At 39.4% G+C, this 19,905-nt stretch overlaps 1 protein-coding gene and 1 long non-coding RNA gene across 2 annotated transcripts in view; one reads left to right on the forward strand and one right to left on the reverse strand.

Moving 5' to 3' along the window:
- LOC105498287 (zinc finger protein 717) overlaps positions 1-18,522 on the forward strand; it is a 31,501-nt gene extending 12,979 nt beyond the window's left edge. Inside the window, exons 3-5 of the mRNA XM_011770283.3 lie at positions 13,620-13,746; positions 13,980-14,072; positions 15,934-18,522. Of these exons, the coding sequence (XP_011768585.3) occupies positions 13,620-13,746; positions 13,980-14,072; positions 15,934-17,927 (2,214 nt within the window). The 3' untranslated portion in view covers positions 17,928-18,522. The remainder of the gene's footprint in view (positions 1-13,619; positions 13,747-13,979; positions 14,073-15,933) is intronic.
- LOC139355866 (uncharacterized) lies at positions 590-8,183 on the reverse strand. Its single transcript, XR_011607086.1, has 2 exons — positions 7,860-8,183; positions 590-1,611 (listed from the first exon to the last, which is right to left on the reverse strand). It is a non-coding gene; the product is annotated as an uncharacterized lncRNA (long non-coding RNA).
- Positions 18,523-19,905: the final 1,383 nt, after the last annotated feature.

Raw genomic sequence — 19,905 nt, forward strand, 5'->3', positions numbered from 1 at the left:
ACTGTCTTCCACAATGGTTGAACTAGTTTACAGTCCCACCAACAGTGTAAAAGTGTTCCTATTTCTCCACATCCTCTCCAGCATCTGTTGTTTCCTGACTTTTTAATGATCGCCATTCTAACTGGTGTGAGATGGTATCTCATTGTGGTTTTGATTTGCATTTCTCTGATGGCCAGTGATGATGAGCATTTTTTCATGTGTCTGTTGGCTGCATAAATGTCGTCGTCTTTTGAGAAGTGTCTGTTCATATCCTTCGCCCACTTTTTGATGGGGTTGTTTTTTTCTTGTAAATTTGTTTGAGTTCTTTGTAGGTTCTAGATATTAGCCCTTTGTCAGATGAGTAGATTGCAAAAATTTTCTCCCATTCTGTAGGTTGCCTGTTCACTCTGATGGTAGTTTCTTTTGCTGTGCAGAAGCTCTTTAGTTTAATTAGATCCCATTTGTCAATTTTGGCTTTTGTCGTCATTGCTTTTGGTGTTTTAGACATGAAGTCCTTGACCATGCGTATGTCCTGAATGGTATTGCCTAGGTGTTGGGGTCCGTGCCGGGGGTTGTGGAGAATGAAAGAACACACAAAAGACAAAGACACACAGAGAACATGGCGGCCGCACTCAGAGCCTCCGCCTCACTTTATTTATACTCCATAAACCCCACGTCAGCAGAAAGAATGCAGTGCAAAACAAACTTTCTTTTCCCAGATGTAACCTTCTACTCAGTTCTTTGTTTCTATGCTCTTCCTTATCTGCCCGCCTTCTTGGCGCCTACGGGAGTTCATTAAAAGTTCAATTGGAGATACTGTCCTTGAGCCCTATCTATTCTCAGCATACTGTTTTCAAAGGCCCCTGCATTTCCCCCCCTTTTTTTTTGTTTTGCCTCAATCCTAAAAAGGTAGCCCGTATTTGTTCTTGTGTTTTCTTTTGTTTTTGGAGGCGACGGAGGGAGCATTGAATCACCAAAAGAAGTAGACCCAATCCAAGTGCCCAAAGCAATATACTTCCAGAGATTGTAGAAATCCATGTCTTCATCTGGGTCCATGGGTTAAAGGCAACAAGGTGCTGACCCAGCTCCTGAAGGGTTACAGTTCCGGACAACACATGTAATTGTTGTCGAAATGCTTCAGAAATGTTCTGAGTGAGCTCTTGGATGTCCAAACTAATATTTTTATGGCCTGTTAATAATTTTCAGATTACAGTCCAATTTTGAGAGATGTTAAAAAGCACAGGCGTTACACAAAATTGAGTGGAGTTCCAATCACATTGTAATGTTATCCGAGTACTGAGGACAGTGAGCTGATCTCCAAGCCATGTCAAGGCTTGTTCCATGTTGTCCAATCTTTCAGCAAGTTGAGAATCAATGTTTCGTTGTTGAAGCCATAACCGGTGAGATTGTTCGTGCCATTGCTGCACAAATTCAGCATTTTGTGTGCTTTGATGAAGAGCGAGCCCTGCTAGGGCCGCAGTGGAGACGATGGTGACAAGGCTCATCACCGAGGCAATTATAAGTCCAAGGGCACGGAGGGTTCGCTGGAGAGAAGTCCAAATATAAGTCTCAAGAGGTGATGCCCCCCATGGTCACGTAAGGTTAACAGGTAGCCAAATTTCCTTATGAGCCCTGAGGATATAAATATCCTCAGTAAAGTTGTGCCACCAGGAATGATTGAGGCAAGACAAAAATGCACACGTATCTGCACAATTAACAATCCCCATATCATTATCCCATGTCAAATTCCCTGCTAATAATAGGTAGGGCTTACGGACACAAGCAATAATATATCAGGAGGTATTTTGATATAACTGAATATGAAAGGAGTTATTTGGGTTAGAAAGATTAAGGGGCATATTCCCCACAAAAATGCTAATGGCATTGCCTGCAGCTAACAACTTCCAAAGATGACTCTGTACTTAGGCCTCCTTCCCGCCATACCAAGGTTTCATTATTGTTAGCAGCAATACTTTTATTTACCCGGTGCCATTTCAAAGGTATGTGACTAAATTTTGTTTGAAAATCCCCGTGCACACTTCAATCAGTTATTTGCATCCCATTGTATTCTAATAAAATCCGGGGTTTATTTCCCCGACATTGTTGCCACTCCAGCACCTCAATATTAGGAGAAACCTCTGGAATAGGACAAAAAGGTAAAGAACTAGGAATAGTTTCATTATTATATACAGTATGATTATAATAACAGTATTAGCAGCCACATGACTATGATTATAACGAACAGCCCAGGCTTCATGCGATTTTCGGAGACAATGAGAACTATTTCCCATGCATATTGGAAGTTCTTCCACTCCAAATTGGTATGTGTTGTTTATAATTCCCGTTTCCCGTTCTACATTGTCCTTGTCTATATAGGGGGACGGCATCCAAGTAGTGTCATTGGTGAAAACCTTAATTTCCGCCTCTCCCCAGGCGACTCCCTGATACAAGGGCGGAAAGGGAATATAAGTCCAATATTCACACAAAGCCTCACTAAGAGAAATAAGTCCCCCGCCGAGGCACATCCAACAAAAGAAGAAATGCATGCTGAATCCAGTTTTCTTTTCAACAGGGTTTCAATCATCTTGTAGGAAAACACTCAGGTCCGCTCCCTGTAAGGACAAGAGCATAGCCACGTCTCTGTTTTAGAACTTGCCCTAGAACATACTTACCTTCTTCATTAGGATACCAAATCTTTAAATTGTCAGCGGGGACTATCACCGAGGTAGGTGAAGAAAGATGGGTTACGACAGTGGAGTCTTGCAATTGTCTCCATTGATTCAAAAAATAATTAAGGTAAAAAGAACCTTCAAAATCAAAAAAATTAAGGTAGAAATGTTAACCTTGAAAAAAATCTGTTTTTTTTGGGGGGCTCATTTCCCCCCCTTTTTTTTTTGTTTTAGCAGTTGAGTTTTTAAGTTTAAATTTGCGCGCTTAATGATGGCTTGACCTTGACTGTTGCCCGGGATACCGGTGATATATTGAATATTGTATTGCTGTAAGAAAACTTGTAATTTATGAGAGACATAAGCAGGGGCATTATCAGTTTTAAGTATAAGAGGAATGCCCATGATGGCGAAACAAACTAAGAGATGAGTAATAACAGAAATGAGAAAAGGTATCAATGGTATGATGAACATTTTAATCATCCAAAAGAAGGGACATCTCGTGGATTAACCCCAGGATGGAAGGATGGAATGCTCAGAGGAGCACAGGAAGGACAAGCTCGAATAAGAGAACGAGCTTGTTTATGAGTTAAATGAAACCATCGTTGAAGGCCAGAACTATTAGTGTGATGTAGAGTATATTTTTGTTCTGCAGCATGTAGGTGGCCGATTAAAAGCAAATCAATCTGAGTATTACCATGAACTAATGGTCCAGAAAGTTGAGAATGAGAACGAAGATGAGTGATGAATAAAGGAGCTCGACGTTGGCTCAAAGTAAAGGATAACAAAGAAAAGAATTTCTGAAGAGAAGAAGTAGCACAAAGAGGTAAAGTGGCCTGAGAAATATAAGAAGTAACATAAACGGCGTATTGAGAATCACTAACAATGTTACAACCAGTAGTAGGGAAATCAAGTAAGACCATGAGAATAGCAAACAATTCTCCCTATTGCACCGAGGGATAAGGATAAACTGTAACTCAAGATTGATGAAGCTTCTTGCCAAGAATCAGAAGTTGCAAGAAGATAAGTGATCTGACTATGAGTGAATTGAGAGATAATTAAAGAAGGATCTCCTCCCCAATGTTGTTGACAGTGATGCCGTCCTTTGATGATCAGTTCAGCTAAACGATCGATATAAGTAGCCAAGCATTTAGATGTTTTATTGGACAAAAAAATCCATTCTAGCGGCCGATTGGTCTGATGAATCATTCCTGTAGGAGAATGTAAAGTATGAAATAAACAAAAGGAAAGGGGAACATCAGGAAGGGGCCTTTTAAAGTTGCTCTTCTACAAGCTGGAGTTCCTGTAAAGCCAAAGGAGTTAAATGGCGTGAGTTGTCCAAGTGACTGTCTCCTTCTAGAATAGAAAAAAGATGTTATATTCCTAAAACAGGACGCATCGTTTGAAAGTCATTTAATATTTTGAAATGATCACGTTGACTTTGAATTTTTTGGGGTCGAATATTTTGTGCTCCTAAGGTATATCCTAAATATTGAATAGGAAAATCCAGTTGAATTTTTTCTGGGGCAATATTAAGTGAATAGAAAGAAAGCTGAGTTTGTAATGATGCAAAAGGACAAGTTCTTGAGACAAGGTAGGGCTGTTTAACATACCTTGAGGTAAAACTTTCCATTGATATCGAGAAAGTGGCTGAGAATTATTAAAAACAGGGACAGAGAAGATCCATACAATGATAAATTAACACAGTTGGAAACTGATTTTTTACAGGATTTAAAGTCCTATGTATGAATTTTTGACATATAGTAGGGCTATTAAGTATACCCTGAGGAAGAAGCTTCTGCTGATATTTTTGAATGGGTTGTCCATTATTATATTTAGGAATAATAAAGGCAAACTTTTTCCAATCTTGAGGTTGTAACTGAATAGAGAAAAAACAATTTTTGAGATCTATGACCATTAATTTTTAACTTTGTGGGATAAGGGCAGGATTAGGAAGACCAGGCTGTAAACTTTCCCTAGGTTTAATGTAAACATTTATAGTTTTAAGACAAGACAAAGACGGGAATTCCATGCAGAAATACGTGGCTTTATATTCCTCTCGGCCATTTGTTTTTTGACTTACTCTTTTAGAGTCCTAAGTATTTCTTTAAATAATGGTCACTGTTTCACCTAAATAGGAGTGGTGGCTATGAGTTTAGAGGATTGTAGCCCATTCTGAACATCATATTTTTGGCAGCTGAGGAAATATGAGGAATGTTTTAAAAAGCAGCAAATTGTTGTGAAAGATCTTGTTCCCAAAAATTAATATTGATAGGAACAATATAAAAATAAAAAAAAACACTTGACCTTGTTGACCTTTAGGACCGACACAGGTTAAAGGTTCTACGTCTTGATAAATCACAGAAGCAGCACCCAAGCCAGTGAGTATAACTGAAACTTGTCTTTTTTCCCATTGTATAGGCCACTAATTTAAACAAATAATAGACATATTCACCCCCGTATCAATTAACCCCTTAAAAACTATTTCATTAATGTGCAATGAACATAAGGGCTTTTTAAAGTTTCCCAAAAAAGTTTTTTCTGTGCTACCAAACCCTCCCTATTGAGAATACGTTCCCCTGCCTCTAGGCATATAAATTGTGAGACTTGAACCATAATAAGAATTTTATTAGTAACATCATGTCCTTTTGGCAAAGGGCCACACACTCTAATAGCTAATTTATATACTCCTCTATTAGGAGACAAAGTATAAGGCTGAGTAATAGCTAAGTCAGCAGCGGCGCTCTGCTTAGTTGCCGCATAAGGTTGAGAAACTGGTGTAAGGTGTGGGATCCTTAAGGAGGACTTGAATTTATTCCTTGATGTTGTAGGCCATTGCTCACTGGGTATTGTATGCAGATTCAGTCAATAATCCAAGGCTAAATGGATACTTGAAATTGGGATTGGATCTGGTGCTGAGATACAACTTTTACTTAGTTATTGATTTTTCTTTCCTCCGATTATTCCAAGGAGGGTGACTACCAATTTTGTACTTCATAGAGCAGTCTAGAGGAAAGGGTTAAGCATGTAAACTCTGGGGACAGAAAGTCATATTTTCAAAATATAATAGCTATATGACCTTGGATACATTTATAAAACTGTCTTAACTCTGTTTTCCTGTCTACAAAATGGTAATAATTGTAAAATTTGTCAGTCTTAAAGGGATGTTGGAAGAACTAAATGCAAGTGAAGATTTTTTCACAGTAGTGGACACATAGTAAGTACTCGGTATACTATGGCTATTATTACTGTTATTATTGTTAATATTACGTCTATTTATTTTAGCTCTTTAATGTAACAAGTGCAGAACCATAATCTCACATCCTTCAGAGTCACGCTGATCTTGTATTTTTTGGTCCTTTGACTAGTTTAGTGATTTATTACAAGAAACCTAGTTAGTTTGTGCATTCTTTTCCTTTCTTATATTTCTCATTTGTAAAGACTGATAAACCAACTACATTTTCAGACCTGGTGACATAAATTGTTGGGGCCCCAAGCCTGTGGGCCCCGGCTCCCATTTCCCAGGAGAGGAGACAGTAAATTTCCACTTTTATCAGTTTTGAAACGACATTTATTTGTCCAATGTCGACCTTTACCACAACATTTGTACACCTCTGAAGGCAGCTTTCTGCCTTGAGGGATAAAAGTGTTCAATTTTTATGACATTCTTTTTTGAAATGTCTAGGTTTACCACACTGAAAGCAAACACCTTATTTGTTATTTCCTTTTAAGGCTTTAGACAAAGCTCCAGCAAATAATTGAGCATTATAAATAGCCCCTCCAACACTAACACAAGTTTTAATATATTTATCTAAATTGGCCCCATTGGCCTTTAACGATTTTAACAATTTTTGACAGTCAGCATAAGCAGTTTTAAAAGACAACGTTTGTAACAAAATTTTTGAAGCAAGGTCAGCACCCACAATTTTCAAGACAGCATCCTGAAGACGGGCTACGAAATCTGGATATTGTTCATTTGTGCCCTGTAAAATCTTCACAGAGGAAAGGGAAGATCTTCCTGTTATCTCTACCTTATTTTAGGCCCTTAAAAACAAAGTCTTGATTTGAGTAAGGGCAACATCATCTAGACCAGCCTGAGCATTAAGAGTAGCATATTGGCCCGTGCCTGTGAGTTGTTCCTCAGTGGCTCCTGGGGGATCACACATAACATTTTTTTCTAGCCTGTACATGCACCTTGTTCATTTACCAGCTGTGCAATTGTAACCACTGAGAACGATCAAGAAAAGCCTTCCCCAAAGTCTTCCAGTCTATAGGAATTATCAAATTTTCTGATGAAAAAATATCAAGAAGACCAAGGATAAGGGTTCATAGTTAGAAATGGCAGGTTTCATTTCTTTTAAAAATTTAATTTGTAAGGCATTGAATTGGACATTACTGCCACCATTTGAAAACTGAGCATTAGGAGCAAAAGAAGCACAAATAATTGGAAACATATCCAGCTCCTTAAAATTTTTTTTTCCCTCCCTCCCCCAATGGCGGGCAAGGCACTGAGAAAACTTTGCCAAACAAAAGTAAAGATAAAGAAGCCGGGGGGTTGGAGGCACTGGAAAATCCTCTTTTAACAGGGCAGAAGGAAAAGAAACAGGGAAAGCTCACAAAGGTGAATTAGAAGAATGTATCTGTAATATTTATTGAAGCATTTCCATAATACACTGCATGTCAGAATTTCCCTTAGAAGAAGGAAGAGCTGGCTTTTTCTCCTCTCCCCCTTTTGCTACCCTGGCACAAATGGGCTCCATTTCAGATTTATTTTATTTTATTTTATTTTTCCAAATCCTCAGATACCTTTCCTCCTGTGGCTACGTTACCACACTCCGAATCAGTCTCAAGTAACTCTAATGTCTGAGTGATAGAGTTACACAAGGTCCACAATCTTAGAGGCATAATATCCCCTAACTGGAGCGCTCTAAGCAGAGCTTTTACTACCTGTAACCATTTTTTTCTGATTCAGCTGCACTTTAGTCTGATACTGAAACCAGTAACAATGTTGTTCAACATGGGCAAACAATCGCTTCAAAGTCTTTTTCTTTCACTTCTACTCCCATAGACAGCAACAGTCCTTGAAACAGCCATAAATATTCTGAGGCCAGAGAGATGGAATTCCCATAATGAAAGCTTAAGAAGGTTCCCCTTAACAATATCCGAGCCTTACCCGCTCCTAGGGGGTTCCCCTTCTTGTTCTCCCCTACTCACCCGTGCTGACCCTGCTCGCTGCGCCACTTGTTGGGGTCCGTGCCGGGGGTGGTGGAGAATGAAAGAACACACAAAAGACAAAGACACACAGAGAACATGGCAGCCGCGCTCAGAGCCTCCGCCTCACTTTATTTATACTCCATAAACCCCACGTCAGCAGAAAGAATGCAATGCAAAACAAACTTTCTTTTCCCAGATGTAACCTTCTCAGTTCTTTGTTTCTATGCTCTTCCTTATCTGCCAGCCTTCTTGGCGCCTACGGGAGTTCATTAAAAGTTCAATTGGAGATACTGTCCTTGAGCCCTATCTATTCTCAGCATACTGTTTTCAAAGGCCCCTGCACTAGGTTTTCTTCTGGGGTTTTTATGGTTTTATGTCTAACATTTAAGTCTTTAATCCATCTTGAATTAATTTTTGTGTAAGTTGTAAGGAAGGGATCCAGTTTCAGCTTTCTACATATGGCTGCCTGCTGGATCTGTTTCTAATGGAGAGTGTTGATGTCTCAAATTGTGATAGTGGATCCATCTATTTCTCCTTCCAGTTTTGTTTTTGCCTCATGTCGTTTGACAGTCTGTTGTCAGGTGCATACACATTAAGGATTGTCATCTTTTTGGAGGATTAACTGCTATGTCATGATGAAGTACCATTCTTTTTCCATGATAACTTACTTTCTTTGAAGTCTACTTTGTGTGAAATATAGTTACTCTTTTTTTTTTTTTTTAGCACAGTTTCACTTTTGTTGCCCAGGCTGGAGTGCAAGGGCGTGATCTCAGCTCACTGCAACCTCTGCCTCCTCGGTTCAAGCGATTCTCTTGCCTCACCCTGCCAAGTAGTTGGGATTACAGGTGCCCAACACCATGTCCAGCTGACTTTTGTATTTTTTTTAATAGAGACGTTTCACCTTGTTGGCCAGACTGGTTTCGAACTCCTGACCTCAAGTGATCCACCCACCTCAGCCTCCCAAAGTGCTGGGATTACAGGTGTGAGCCACTGCACCTGGCCACTCTTGCTTTCTTATTGTTAGCATTGTATATTTTTCTCCGTTTACTTTTAATTAATGAGTGGCTTTATATTTAAAATGGGTTTCTTGTAGACAACATATAGTTGGGTCTTTTATTTTGATCCACTCTGACAATCTCTGTTTTAATTCCTGAATTTAGACCATTGATATTCAAAGTGATTATTGATATAGTTGAATTAATAACTGCCGTATTTGTTACTGTTATTATTCCCATATTGTTTTGTCTTCTACTCTTTCTGCCTTTTGAGATGTTAACTGAGCATTTTATATGATTCCATTTCCTCTTCTTTCTTAGCATGTGTTTTCTTTATAGCTATAATTTTTTAAACTTTTTGTACTAGTTTAAAAGTTGCCCTAGGGTTTCAATATACACTTACAAGTCCAGTTTCAAATAATACTGTACTGCTTCATAAGTAGCGTGACTATCTTCTAACATAATTTTTCTCTTCCATCTTCCTGTCCCTTGTGTCGTTGTCATCATTCATTTCAACTGCATATAAGCACACATAATCGTGCATGTGTATATAATTGCATATGTTTGTACATAATATGTAGATTGGTTAAGATACCCTCATTCTTTCTTTACTGCTCTTCCTTTCCTTATGTAGATCCAGGTGTATGACCTATATCTTTTTCTTCTCTCTAAATAATTTTTAATAGTATGAAAGTGATAATTTTAAAAATTGGTTTGATTGATACTTAGTGCATACGATATGTTAGGCTTGATTCTAAGCCATTGCACGTACATATTTAATAGACATGATACATAAATGTTTAAAATTAGGAACCCAGAGATTCATTGGTAGCAACAAATTGACATGTTTTAAATCCTATTTGGTAACTGTAAAACTATCATACTAATTTACTATTTAAGTTTACAGTAAATGAACATACCATTGCTAAAAATTTTATTAGAAAGTTGGACTAACTAGGCTGGAAGATAAATGGGTAGCACAATTGAACAGTAAGCAGAGAATACACATTATTAGCTAATGATAGACAAAAATATTTTAGAAGAAAAAATACTAGGACTAAAAAATGTGACTGAATTTGTAACAGCAGAAATACAGCAGATCACTTTTTGAGGCATGGTGATATACTAACAGAAGCTATCATTTAATGTGTAACCACAGTCCATTGTGCTCCTCAATACATCAAATAACTTTTTGAACTAATAAACTAATTAAGTAACATTTCAGGATATTGTACCAATGTACCAAAAGTATCACTTGCATTTCTATATCCTAATAATATAACTGACAAAAATCCAGAAATAAATCCATTTAACATAATGTCAAAAAGAATAAAGTACTTAGGAATAAATATAACCAAGATGGTGAAGGATCTATACATCAAAAACTGTAAAATATTAATGAAAGCAATTATAGGAGACACAAATAAAACAAAATATGTTGTGTTCCTGAAAAAGGTTTCTTTAAACATCCATAGTGCCCAAAGTGATATACAGATTCAAATCAGTCTATCAAAATTTCAATAGCATATTTCACAAAAATAGAAAAAAAATTAAGTTTAGAATCATAAAAGAGTAAAGCAATTTTGAGTAAGAAAGGCAAAGCTGGAGGCATTATATTTCCCGATTTTAAACTGCATAGCAAAGCTGTAGTCATCAAAACGGAATGACACTGGCATAAAAACAGACACATAGACCAATGGAACAGAGTAGAGAGGTCAGAAATGTATCAGTCAGCCTGGCCTGAGTCAATTAATTTTCAACAAAGGCATACAAATACACACGAAAAAACAAACTCTTCAGTAAATGATGGGAAATCTGGTTATCCACATGCAAAAAAATTGGACCACATTTTACACCATACAGAAAAGTAAATTGAAAATGGATTATGGCAAGATATGAAAACAACCTGAATGTCCATAGAAATATAAGTGAATATAGAAAATGTCATATAGTTGCACACCATGGTTTGTGTCTCAATCCCAATACTTTGGGAGGCTGAGACTGAAAGACTGCCTTAGGCCAGGAATTCAAGATCAGCCTCGGTAACACAGTGAGATCTCATGTCTACAAAACAACAAAAAAATTAGCTGGGCATAGTGGTACACTTCTGTAGTCCTAGCTACCCAGGAGGCTGAGGAGGGAGGATTTACTTGAGCCCATGATGTTACAGTTGTCTATGATTGTGCCACTACACTCCATCCTGGGTGACAGAGTGAGATCCAGCAGCAGGATTGTCTGGGTGGCCCTTTTCTCTGGGGAGAGGCTGGTACTGTGAAGGTGCTGCGAGCGCCTCTGCTTAAACGAAAGGATTACCATGTGTGTACCTGAGAGCAGCGTGAGTCTCGTAAGGCAGACGTCCCTAATTTTTGGAAAACACAATAGGAACAGCTGGGTTTCACACTTTTCCATGTGTGAACTCATTTTTCTAGATAACTTTGGCCTAGTCGATTGTGTGGTCTCAGTGTTTGTCATCAAAACAGGTATCTCCCAATAGTCCAACCTTGGTAATCACTTGAATTTGTATCTTCCAAATCTTGCAGTAAAATTAGAGGTTAGGCTTCCAAGTAACGATTTTGCGGGGACACACACTTTTAGAGCATAGCCAAAGTGGTCTGTAGTCCTGTCAACAGGACTTATTTCTTTTAGTGAGCTCTTCTTTCTTTTGAACTGTGAACTTCACAAGTGTTGCTCTTTTTTTTTTTTTCCTTTTATTTTAGGTGCGACATGATGGCTAGAGTGGGTTGGAGTTGGGTATTTCCCTTCACCTAGGTCATTGAAGCTGTTAATACCACATCAGGCTAGGCTCTGGTTAAGAAGCAATGCAGTACTCTTTCATATTTCAAAATGATTTGCCTTTTCCCCGCCTGCCTGCAGGTGGAAGCAGGAAGGGAGCTGTCTCCAGTATTTACTGTAGGAGGCTACTTACTTAAGCTCCTAGTGGCAAATTTCACAGTGCTGTGGAGTCACCCTCATGACTGGGTCCCCCTGGAGTTTTTAACTTCTGGAGTTGTTCGCACTGAGCCTCTCACAGTTTGTCAGTTACAGTTCAGAATTTCCTCCTCCTGCACTGGTTCCCATGGTGATTTTTGCTAGTGAATCTCTGTTCTTGTTTTTGCCTGTCTAGATCTCCAATCTTGGGGCAGTGGATTGTCCTGTGTTCTCCCTCCCTTACAGATCCAAGAAGAGTTGCTGATTTTTCAGTTTCTTCAGCTTTTCATTTGTTGTTAAGGTGGAATGATGACTTTCAAGCTTCTTACATGCAGAAATAGAAACCCGGAATGTGTTTCTAAAAGTACGTCGTGTATGTCTATGTGCAAAATTGAAGAATTTTTCTTTATAGAACTGTGAATATGGTTATATTAGTATACGTATTGAGCTTTATTTGTAGAATAATCTTCGAAAGTTTGTCTTGGTCAGTGTTTCTGTAGATTCTGCATTTGTTCATTTTTTCTTTTAATCTCTTAAACTGTGATGGCTACGAGTAGCTTACAAATTCTGATACTTCCCACATATTTATCTTCTGCTTAGATATCTTTTCTGAACTCTGGAATTGTATATCCAGTTGCTAGTTGGACATCCCCACTTTCGGTACCTCAGATGTTTCCAATATGATCTAAGTCTGTTCACTTCTGGTCGTCATATTTTTAATTTTCTAAATTTGCAGTGCCATTACCTCACTAGACATGATTCTGCATCATCTGAAAGTGAAACTCCCCATTTTACCCTCTGCACAGCAAATTAGCACCAAATTCTTTTTCTTTTCCCCTTTTCCTTTTTAAGGATTGCTTCCCTGTTCTGTATTCTTACTGCTCTGTGATAGGATGAATGTGGTCATCTATCACTCTGTTTTCTTCCCCTCTGAATCTCCCCAAAGTCCTTACCCATTCTCCCTCTAGGCGACTGTGAAAATGCATATTTGGTCATGTAACATACTTGTTCTTACAGGTATTTACACGCATTACACTCACAGATGAGGGTAAACATTATACAGATTTACACATTATTTACACCCGGTGGTTAGGGAAATAGGAGTGTGCACCCTAAGGGTGGACACAAGCAGTCATTGGGCATGAGGAAGGAAATGTTCAGATGCTTATGTACATTATTTTAATTTATAAATAATTTAAAAATAACTTTTGGAGTTAGGTCAGATATTTACATGCAGACTCACTCCATAATCAGTTCCTTCAGTGTTGTGTTCTCTCTCATCACAGCCCGGGATCATTCAGCTAGACATGGTGCTGTGTGCAGTTCCGTTAATATGGTATGTGTTCTTCGTGTCCTTATGACTAGACTCCAGTGTTGCCTCAAAGTCACGAGAACACATGGTTCACATGAAGTACTAAGCATCTTTGGTTTTTCAATGAAGTGCAACTTTCTAATGCAATATAGAACTGTATTTTCTCCTTTCTTACTGCAGTCGACATTAAACTTATGTCTCTACTAATTCATCTATCATGTTGTTCTAGGTATGTGTTTATAATTTTTGTCATCATACCAGATCACAGAATTTTTTTCTACTTTTATCTTTCACAATAAGGATGATTCTACATCTACAAGGTAAACTTTGTAATCTATTTTATTAACAAAACATGATAGTGGCAGGATACTTCTACTATGCTTGTTCTTTCTCCATATAGAGTACAGAGAAGCTACAGTTTATGTAAGATACACATAAGAGACATGCCGCTACAGAAGAATGAACTCTGACATTCCTATCTTGTGACCCTGGGCTGATGACTTGAGGAGAAATGTGCCATTACAGGGGTTGGTGTCCTTTGAGGAGGTGGCCGTGCACTTCACCTGGGAGGAGTGGCAGGACCTGGATGATGCACAGAGGACACTATACAGGGACGTGATGCTGGAGACCTACAGCAGCCTGGTGTCACTGGGTGAGTGAAGCTGCCCAGTAACCCCCAGAAGCAACACTTACTTCCATGTTGGTAAGTATAGGAAGCATTTATAAGGTTTAATGCTATTCCATGTGAAGAATGTGTCAACCCTCTCTAACAAAAGATTCAAATAGGCTCCTTCATTATACAGCTTCTGAAACCGAGCTGTTGTCATTCTGAAAAGGACCTTACTTTGCAGTTTGGCTAAGTCCTCCATTATTTCCCATTTCCAGGCCATTGCATTACCAAACCTGAGGTGATCTTCAAGTTGGAGCAAGGAGCAGAGCCATGGTTAGGAGAAGAATGGGCAAACCAGTGCCTCTCAGGTTAGTCAACTGCATCCTGGGCAGGGAAGCCAGGAAGAGTAAAGCCCAGCAGATATTTGCATCATTGACTTGTTTTCACCACTTTTTCTCCCAGGTCCCATACCTGAGGACAGCTGATCTTTATGCATCAAACATGTGAATTCTATCATCTCCAAGGAGGGCTTTCATGCATATATCCCTGCATTTTATTTTGTGAATATTTTAAAATATTTACTCAATCTAGTCCCTACCTTGCTCTTAGACATGTTTCTTTGCTATTCATTTTCTCAATTTTCTCAGTTGTTTTCTTTTCCTCCATTTTCATGGACTGTTTTTTTTCCCCCAGACATTTATTCATACATCCGTTGATTCTTTCAACACATCTTAATCGAGTAGCTTGTAAGCCATGGTAACTTTATACTTGGCGTTTATAACAGCAATGGTCAAAATAATGTCTTTTTTCATAAAGTGTACATTGTGATAAGAGAAACAAAATAATATATCTTAAGTAGTTGTAAAAGAACCATGTGGAATATTTAACCAGAGTGAGTAAAAAAGGGATAAAATTTAGGAAAGATGGTAAGACAATGCAGTGTTAGAGGCGTTGTTAACTTTGGCATAGCTCCAGTTCAATTTAACTCTTTTCCAATTGTGGCACATAGTAGGTGAATATAAATATATATGTAAAGAGTGGACATCACAATTGGAGATACAAACTTAAAAATCGGTAAGTCAAAGCTGGTGTTTAGAATCATAATTATAGAGGAGGTCACCTAGGGAGTTGAACAAAAAATAAGAACAATCTCATAGTGAGGCTTTTTTTATAATGACATCAGAAATCCTTACAGTGAGGAGGACCCAGCATAAGAGCATGGAACAGGATAGGCCTGGAATTTGGAAGAAAACCAGGAGGTTCTGGATTCCAAAGCCTATTGAAGCAAAGGTTTCATGTTGAAGGGCTGAGATTTCTGTTTGGCAGTAGACAATGAGAAGTGTACAAGAGACCCCATTTTTCTCTGAAACTAGGAGACAGCTGAAACTTGAACACACAAAAGCCTTCAGAAGCATTGAATTATGAAGCAGGGATGGATGTGCCAAGAATTTGGGGGGAGAATATCAGGTCTATTCATCTCGGAAGGAGCCAATAAATGATTTTTTAAAGATGGTGAACCCCACCCGAGTTCCAGAACTGAATCCTTAGGACCAGCAGGGAGGGGATGCCCACAGTGGTGGAGTGGAGCTTCATGTATCTATTACAGTTCTGAGAAGCTAAGCGAGTCAGGTTAAGTTAGAAATTTGAAAGAGGCAGTCTTCACCTAGTTTGGAGGAGAGATTTTGTATTTGAAAAATGCCCAGATGCCTATAGACATTCCCAGGGAAGCATGAAAGCTAAAGAAACACTGGTGTAAAATCTGGTCCTGAAGACAAGTGGCCATGGTGGGCACCTGCAGGTAGCTGATCCAGGAATACCTTATCATCTTCAAGGCGGAATGAGAAAAATAGCACAAGATGCCTCCCATTGTTACAAGAATGAAATGGAGAAAAACAATAGAGAAAACAGTTGGCAGGTGATAAGCCCTTAGGGGAAAATTACAACTAGATGTAGGTGAATATTTTTTACCAAATATTTTTAATGAAACAACAGTGAAAAACATAATTTCACATTAGAAAATCTAGTAATGTAATTTCTTATATTAAGTTAGTAGGAACAGCCATGTGCTTATAAAACCAGTCCTGATTATTGATTTTTAAAGAATCTTATGCCACTAGGAGAGAAAATAACTTCATTGAGTCTTTATATAAGCATTCCATAACAAATGCTTGTGTGTGGTTCATGGATTTTTGTTTTGCTTTGTTTTGTTTTGTTTTTTCTTCGTTACAGGTGTCCAGACAGTTGATATAATTGAAAGAAGCCAGGAAATTCATCATAGACGTATATGGCAAGTTGCAGTCACCAACAGCAAAACATCAACCAAGGAAACAGTTGAATTAGGAAAAATACTTAATTTGAGCTTAAACCATATTCCAGATGTGATGGTAAATAATGCACACTATTCAGGAATGAGGCCTGAGGAGTTAAATGTAAGTCAGAACATACATATCTCGATTGAGCCTCATGAAATGCAGGCAGGAGGAAAACCTGATGCTCGAAGTATAACTGGGAAATCTCTCACGTGTCATGAGTATTTTAGTCACCATAACAAGATTCATATGGAGCAGCAGCTTTTTGAGTATAGTAGACAAGGAAAAGCCTTCAGCACTGAGGCAGAGAAGGGTCACGGTGGAAAGACTCCATGTACCTATAGTGAGCGTGGGAAATCCTGTGATAAGTCAGCACTCACTTGCCGGAAGATAAATGTCGAATGTTGTGTATGTGGGAAAGTGTTCTGTAAAAAGTCTAAGCTTACCAAACATCAGAAAATACACACAGGAGAGAAACCCTATAAATGTGTACTATGTGAGAAATCCTTCATTAAGAAATCATACCTTGCAAATCATCAGAGAACACATACACGGGAGAAACCCTTTGCATGTACCAAATGTGAGAAATCGTTCTGTCAGAAGTCAAACCTAATTGTTCATCAGAGAATCCACACAGGGGAAAAGCCCTATGAATGTCATGAATGTGGGGAAACCTTCTGCCAAATGTCAGCCATTATTTATCATCACAGAATACACACAGGAGAGAAACCCTATGAATGTATGGAATGTGGGAAAACCTTCTACCAGAGGTCAGCCCTCAATGTACATCAGAGAATTCACACAGGAGAGAAACCATATAGGTGTAATGAATGTGGGGAAACCTTTTATCAGAAGTCAGTCCTCACTGTACATCAGAGAATTCACACAGGTGAGAAGCCATATGAATGTAAAGAATGTAAGAAAGCTTTCTACCATAAGTCAGCCCTCACGGTACATCAGAGAACTCACACAGGTGAGAAGCCATATGAATGTAAAGAATGCAGGAAAACTTTTGCTCAGAAGTCAAAACTTACTGTACATCAGATAACTCACACAGGAGAAAAACCCTATGAATGTAATGAATGTGGAAAAACATTTTGCCTGAATTCAGTTCTCATTATACATCAGAGAACTCACACAGGTGAGAAACCATATGAATGTAATAAATGTGGAAAAACCTTTAGCCAGAAGTCAAACCTCAGGATGCATCAGGGTACTCACACAGGTGAAAAACCCTATGAGTGTAGTGAATGTGGGAAAACCTTCTACCAGAAGGCAGTTCTCACTAAACATCAGAGGACTCACACAGGGGAAAAACCCTATGAGTGTAATGAATGTGGGAGAACTTTTAGCCAGAAGTCAAACCTGAGGATGCATCAGAGTACTCACACAGGGGAGAAACCCTACGAATGTAATGAATGTGGAAAATCCTTCTACCAGAAGTCAGTGCTCACCACACATCAGAGAACTCACACAGGAGAAAAACCCTTCAAGTGTAACGAATGTGGAAAAACCTTTCGTCAGAGGGCGAACTACAGCAGGCATCAGAAAACTCACACAGGACAGAAGCCTTATAAGTGTAATGGATGTAGGGAAACCTTCTTCCAGAAGTCAGCCCTCACTGTACATGAAAGAATTCACATGGGGAAGAAATCCCATGAATGTAAGGAATGTGGGAAAATGTTCTACCAGAAGTCATCCCTCATGATACATGAAAGAATTCACACAGGGGAGAAGCCGTATGAATGCAAAGAATGTGGGAAAAGCTTTTGCCAGAAGTCAACTCTCAATAGACATCAGAGAATTCACACACATGAGAAACCATATGAATGCAAAGAATGTAGGAAAGCTTTCTACCAGAAGTCAGCCCTCACTGTACATTACAGAACTCACTCAGGTGAAGAGGCCTGTTAACATACTGAAGGTGTGAAAAGCCTTAGTAGCAAATGAAATCCTACAGCATATCAGTGGATGCATACAGGAAATAAACCCTGTGCATGTAACCAGTGTGAGAAATCCTTCAACCACAAGTCAAGCCTTAATACCCATCAGAGAAGTCACACAGGGAAAGCCCTGTGGCTGTATGAGTGTTGGAAACACCTTTTAGCAGAAGTCAGACCTCAGGAGGCATCAAGAAATTCTTACAAGGGAGCCTAAGAGTGTAATGAATGTGGGCTGGGCGCGGTGGCTCACACCTCTAATCCCAGCATTTTGGGAGGCTGAGGAGGGCAGGGAGGCCGAGGAGGGTGGATCATGAGGTCAGGAGATGGAGACCATCCTGGCTTACACGGTGAAACCCCGTCTCTACTAAAAATACAAAAAAGCTAGTCGGGCGAGGTGGCGGGCACCTGTAGTCCCAGCTACTCAGGAGGCTGAGGCAGGAGAATGGCATGAACCTGGGAGTTGGAGGTTGCAGTGAGCCGAGATGGTGCAACTGCACTCCAGCCTGGGCGACAGAGCGAGACTCCAATCTCAAAAAAAAAAAAAAAAAAAAAAAAAAGTGTACAAAATCCTTTTGTCTGAAGTAACACCTCAGCAGGTATTAGGGAATTCACACGAGAGAAATCCTGTGTGTCAGAGACTGGCTAAATGTGTTCTACAAAATTCACACCTTTTTCTGTTGGACACACGGCATTTCTCAGCCCTCTGTTTTTGTGGCTGCATCAGATAACAGCTCTGCAGTAGAATATATACCCATGTGGCTGGGAGTGGTAGCTCACGCCTGTAATCCCAGCACTTTGGGAGGCTGAGTTGGGCAGATCACGAGGTCAGGAGTTTGAGACTAGCCTGACCAATGTGGTGAAACCTCATTTCTACTAAAAAATAGAAAAATTAATAGCCGGTTATGGTGGTGTGCACCTGTAATCCCAGCTACTCTAGAGGTTGAGGCAGGAGAATTGTGTGAACCCGGGAGGCAGAGGTTGCAGTGAGCCAAAATTGCGCCATTACACTCCAGCCTGGGCAACAGAGCAAGACTCCGTCTCAAAAACAAAACAAAACAAAGTATGCAAGTGATGATCCTTACGGGCCTGGCCCTTACACAGGACGACATAAAACCTTCCACATTTTCTCAGATCCTGTGGTACTGAAGTGCTGAGGACCCCTGTGATGGCCTTGGGAGCCATAGGTGGGAGAAGATGGCTGCTTTAAGACTGAAGGAATCACATACACCTACTGTGTCCCAACAAAAATTAAAAATAAAAATATCAAACTGAATGTCTATCCTTGGCTTACTCCTTTAGGACGTGTGTTAATCCATGGTAAGTGGTGCACACAAGTGTGGCAACGTTTTTTTCCTGAGTACAGTAGTTTAATGGGGAAGAGCAGTATTGAAGAACGTGTCAAAGACAGACACCTGCTGAGGCAAGGTAAGGTATACAGGATCTTGACGAATAGGATTTTGCAGCAGTGGAGTGACACGGCTCGATTCCAAATACGGCATGGTGAAATGGGAATGTGTAACAAGGGAGCAGGGTTAGGGTCACTCAGGGTCACGGCCTAGAATCCAAAGATAGGTTTACAATTGTTACGGTGAGATTTAGGGTTGCTGTCAGCGTGAAGGTTAGGATTAGGGTATAATGTTGGGGTTGGGGATGGCATTAGCATAAGGAGTTAGAGTTTAGGGGTTGTGGTTAGGATTAGAATAGATTATGGATTAGGATACATCAGCTTTGGGATTTGGGTTGCGGTTACATTTTAAGGTTAGGGTTAATGTTTTGCGTTAACAGCAGTTACGGTGAGGGGTTGCTGTCGGATTAGGGTTAGGGTTTAGGGTTTGGGTTAGGGTTATGGGCTACAATTAGAGGGTTTGTGTTACGGTAAGGGTTGGGGTTAGGGTTAAGGCTTAGAATTAGGATGAGGGTTAGGGTTAGAAGGTTAGGGATGTGTGTTC

The sequence above is a fragment of the Macaca nemestrina genome, chromosome 1, assembly GCF_043159975.1.
Source record: "Macaca nemestrina isolate mMacNem1 chromosome 1, mMacNem.hap1, whole genome shotgun sequence".
In the NCBI taxonomy this organism is placed as follows: Eukaryota; Metazoa; Chordata; class Mammalia; order Primates; family Cercopithecidae; genus Macaca; species Macaca nemestrina.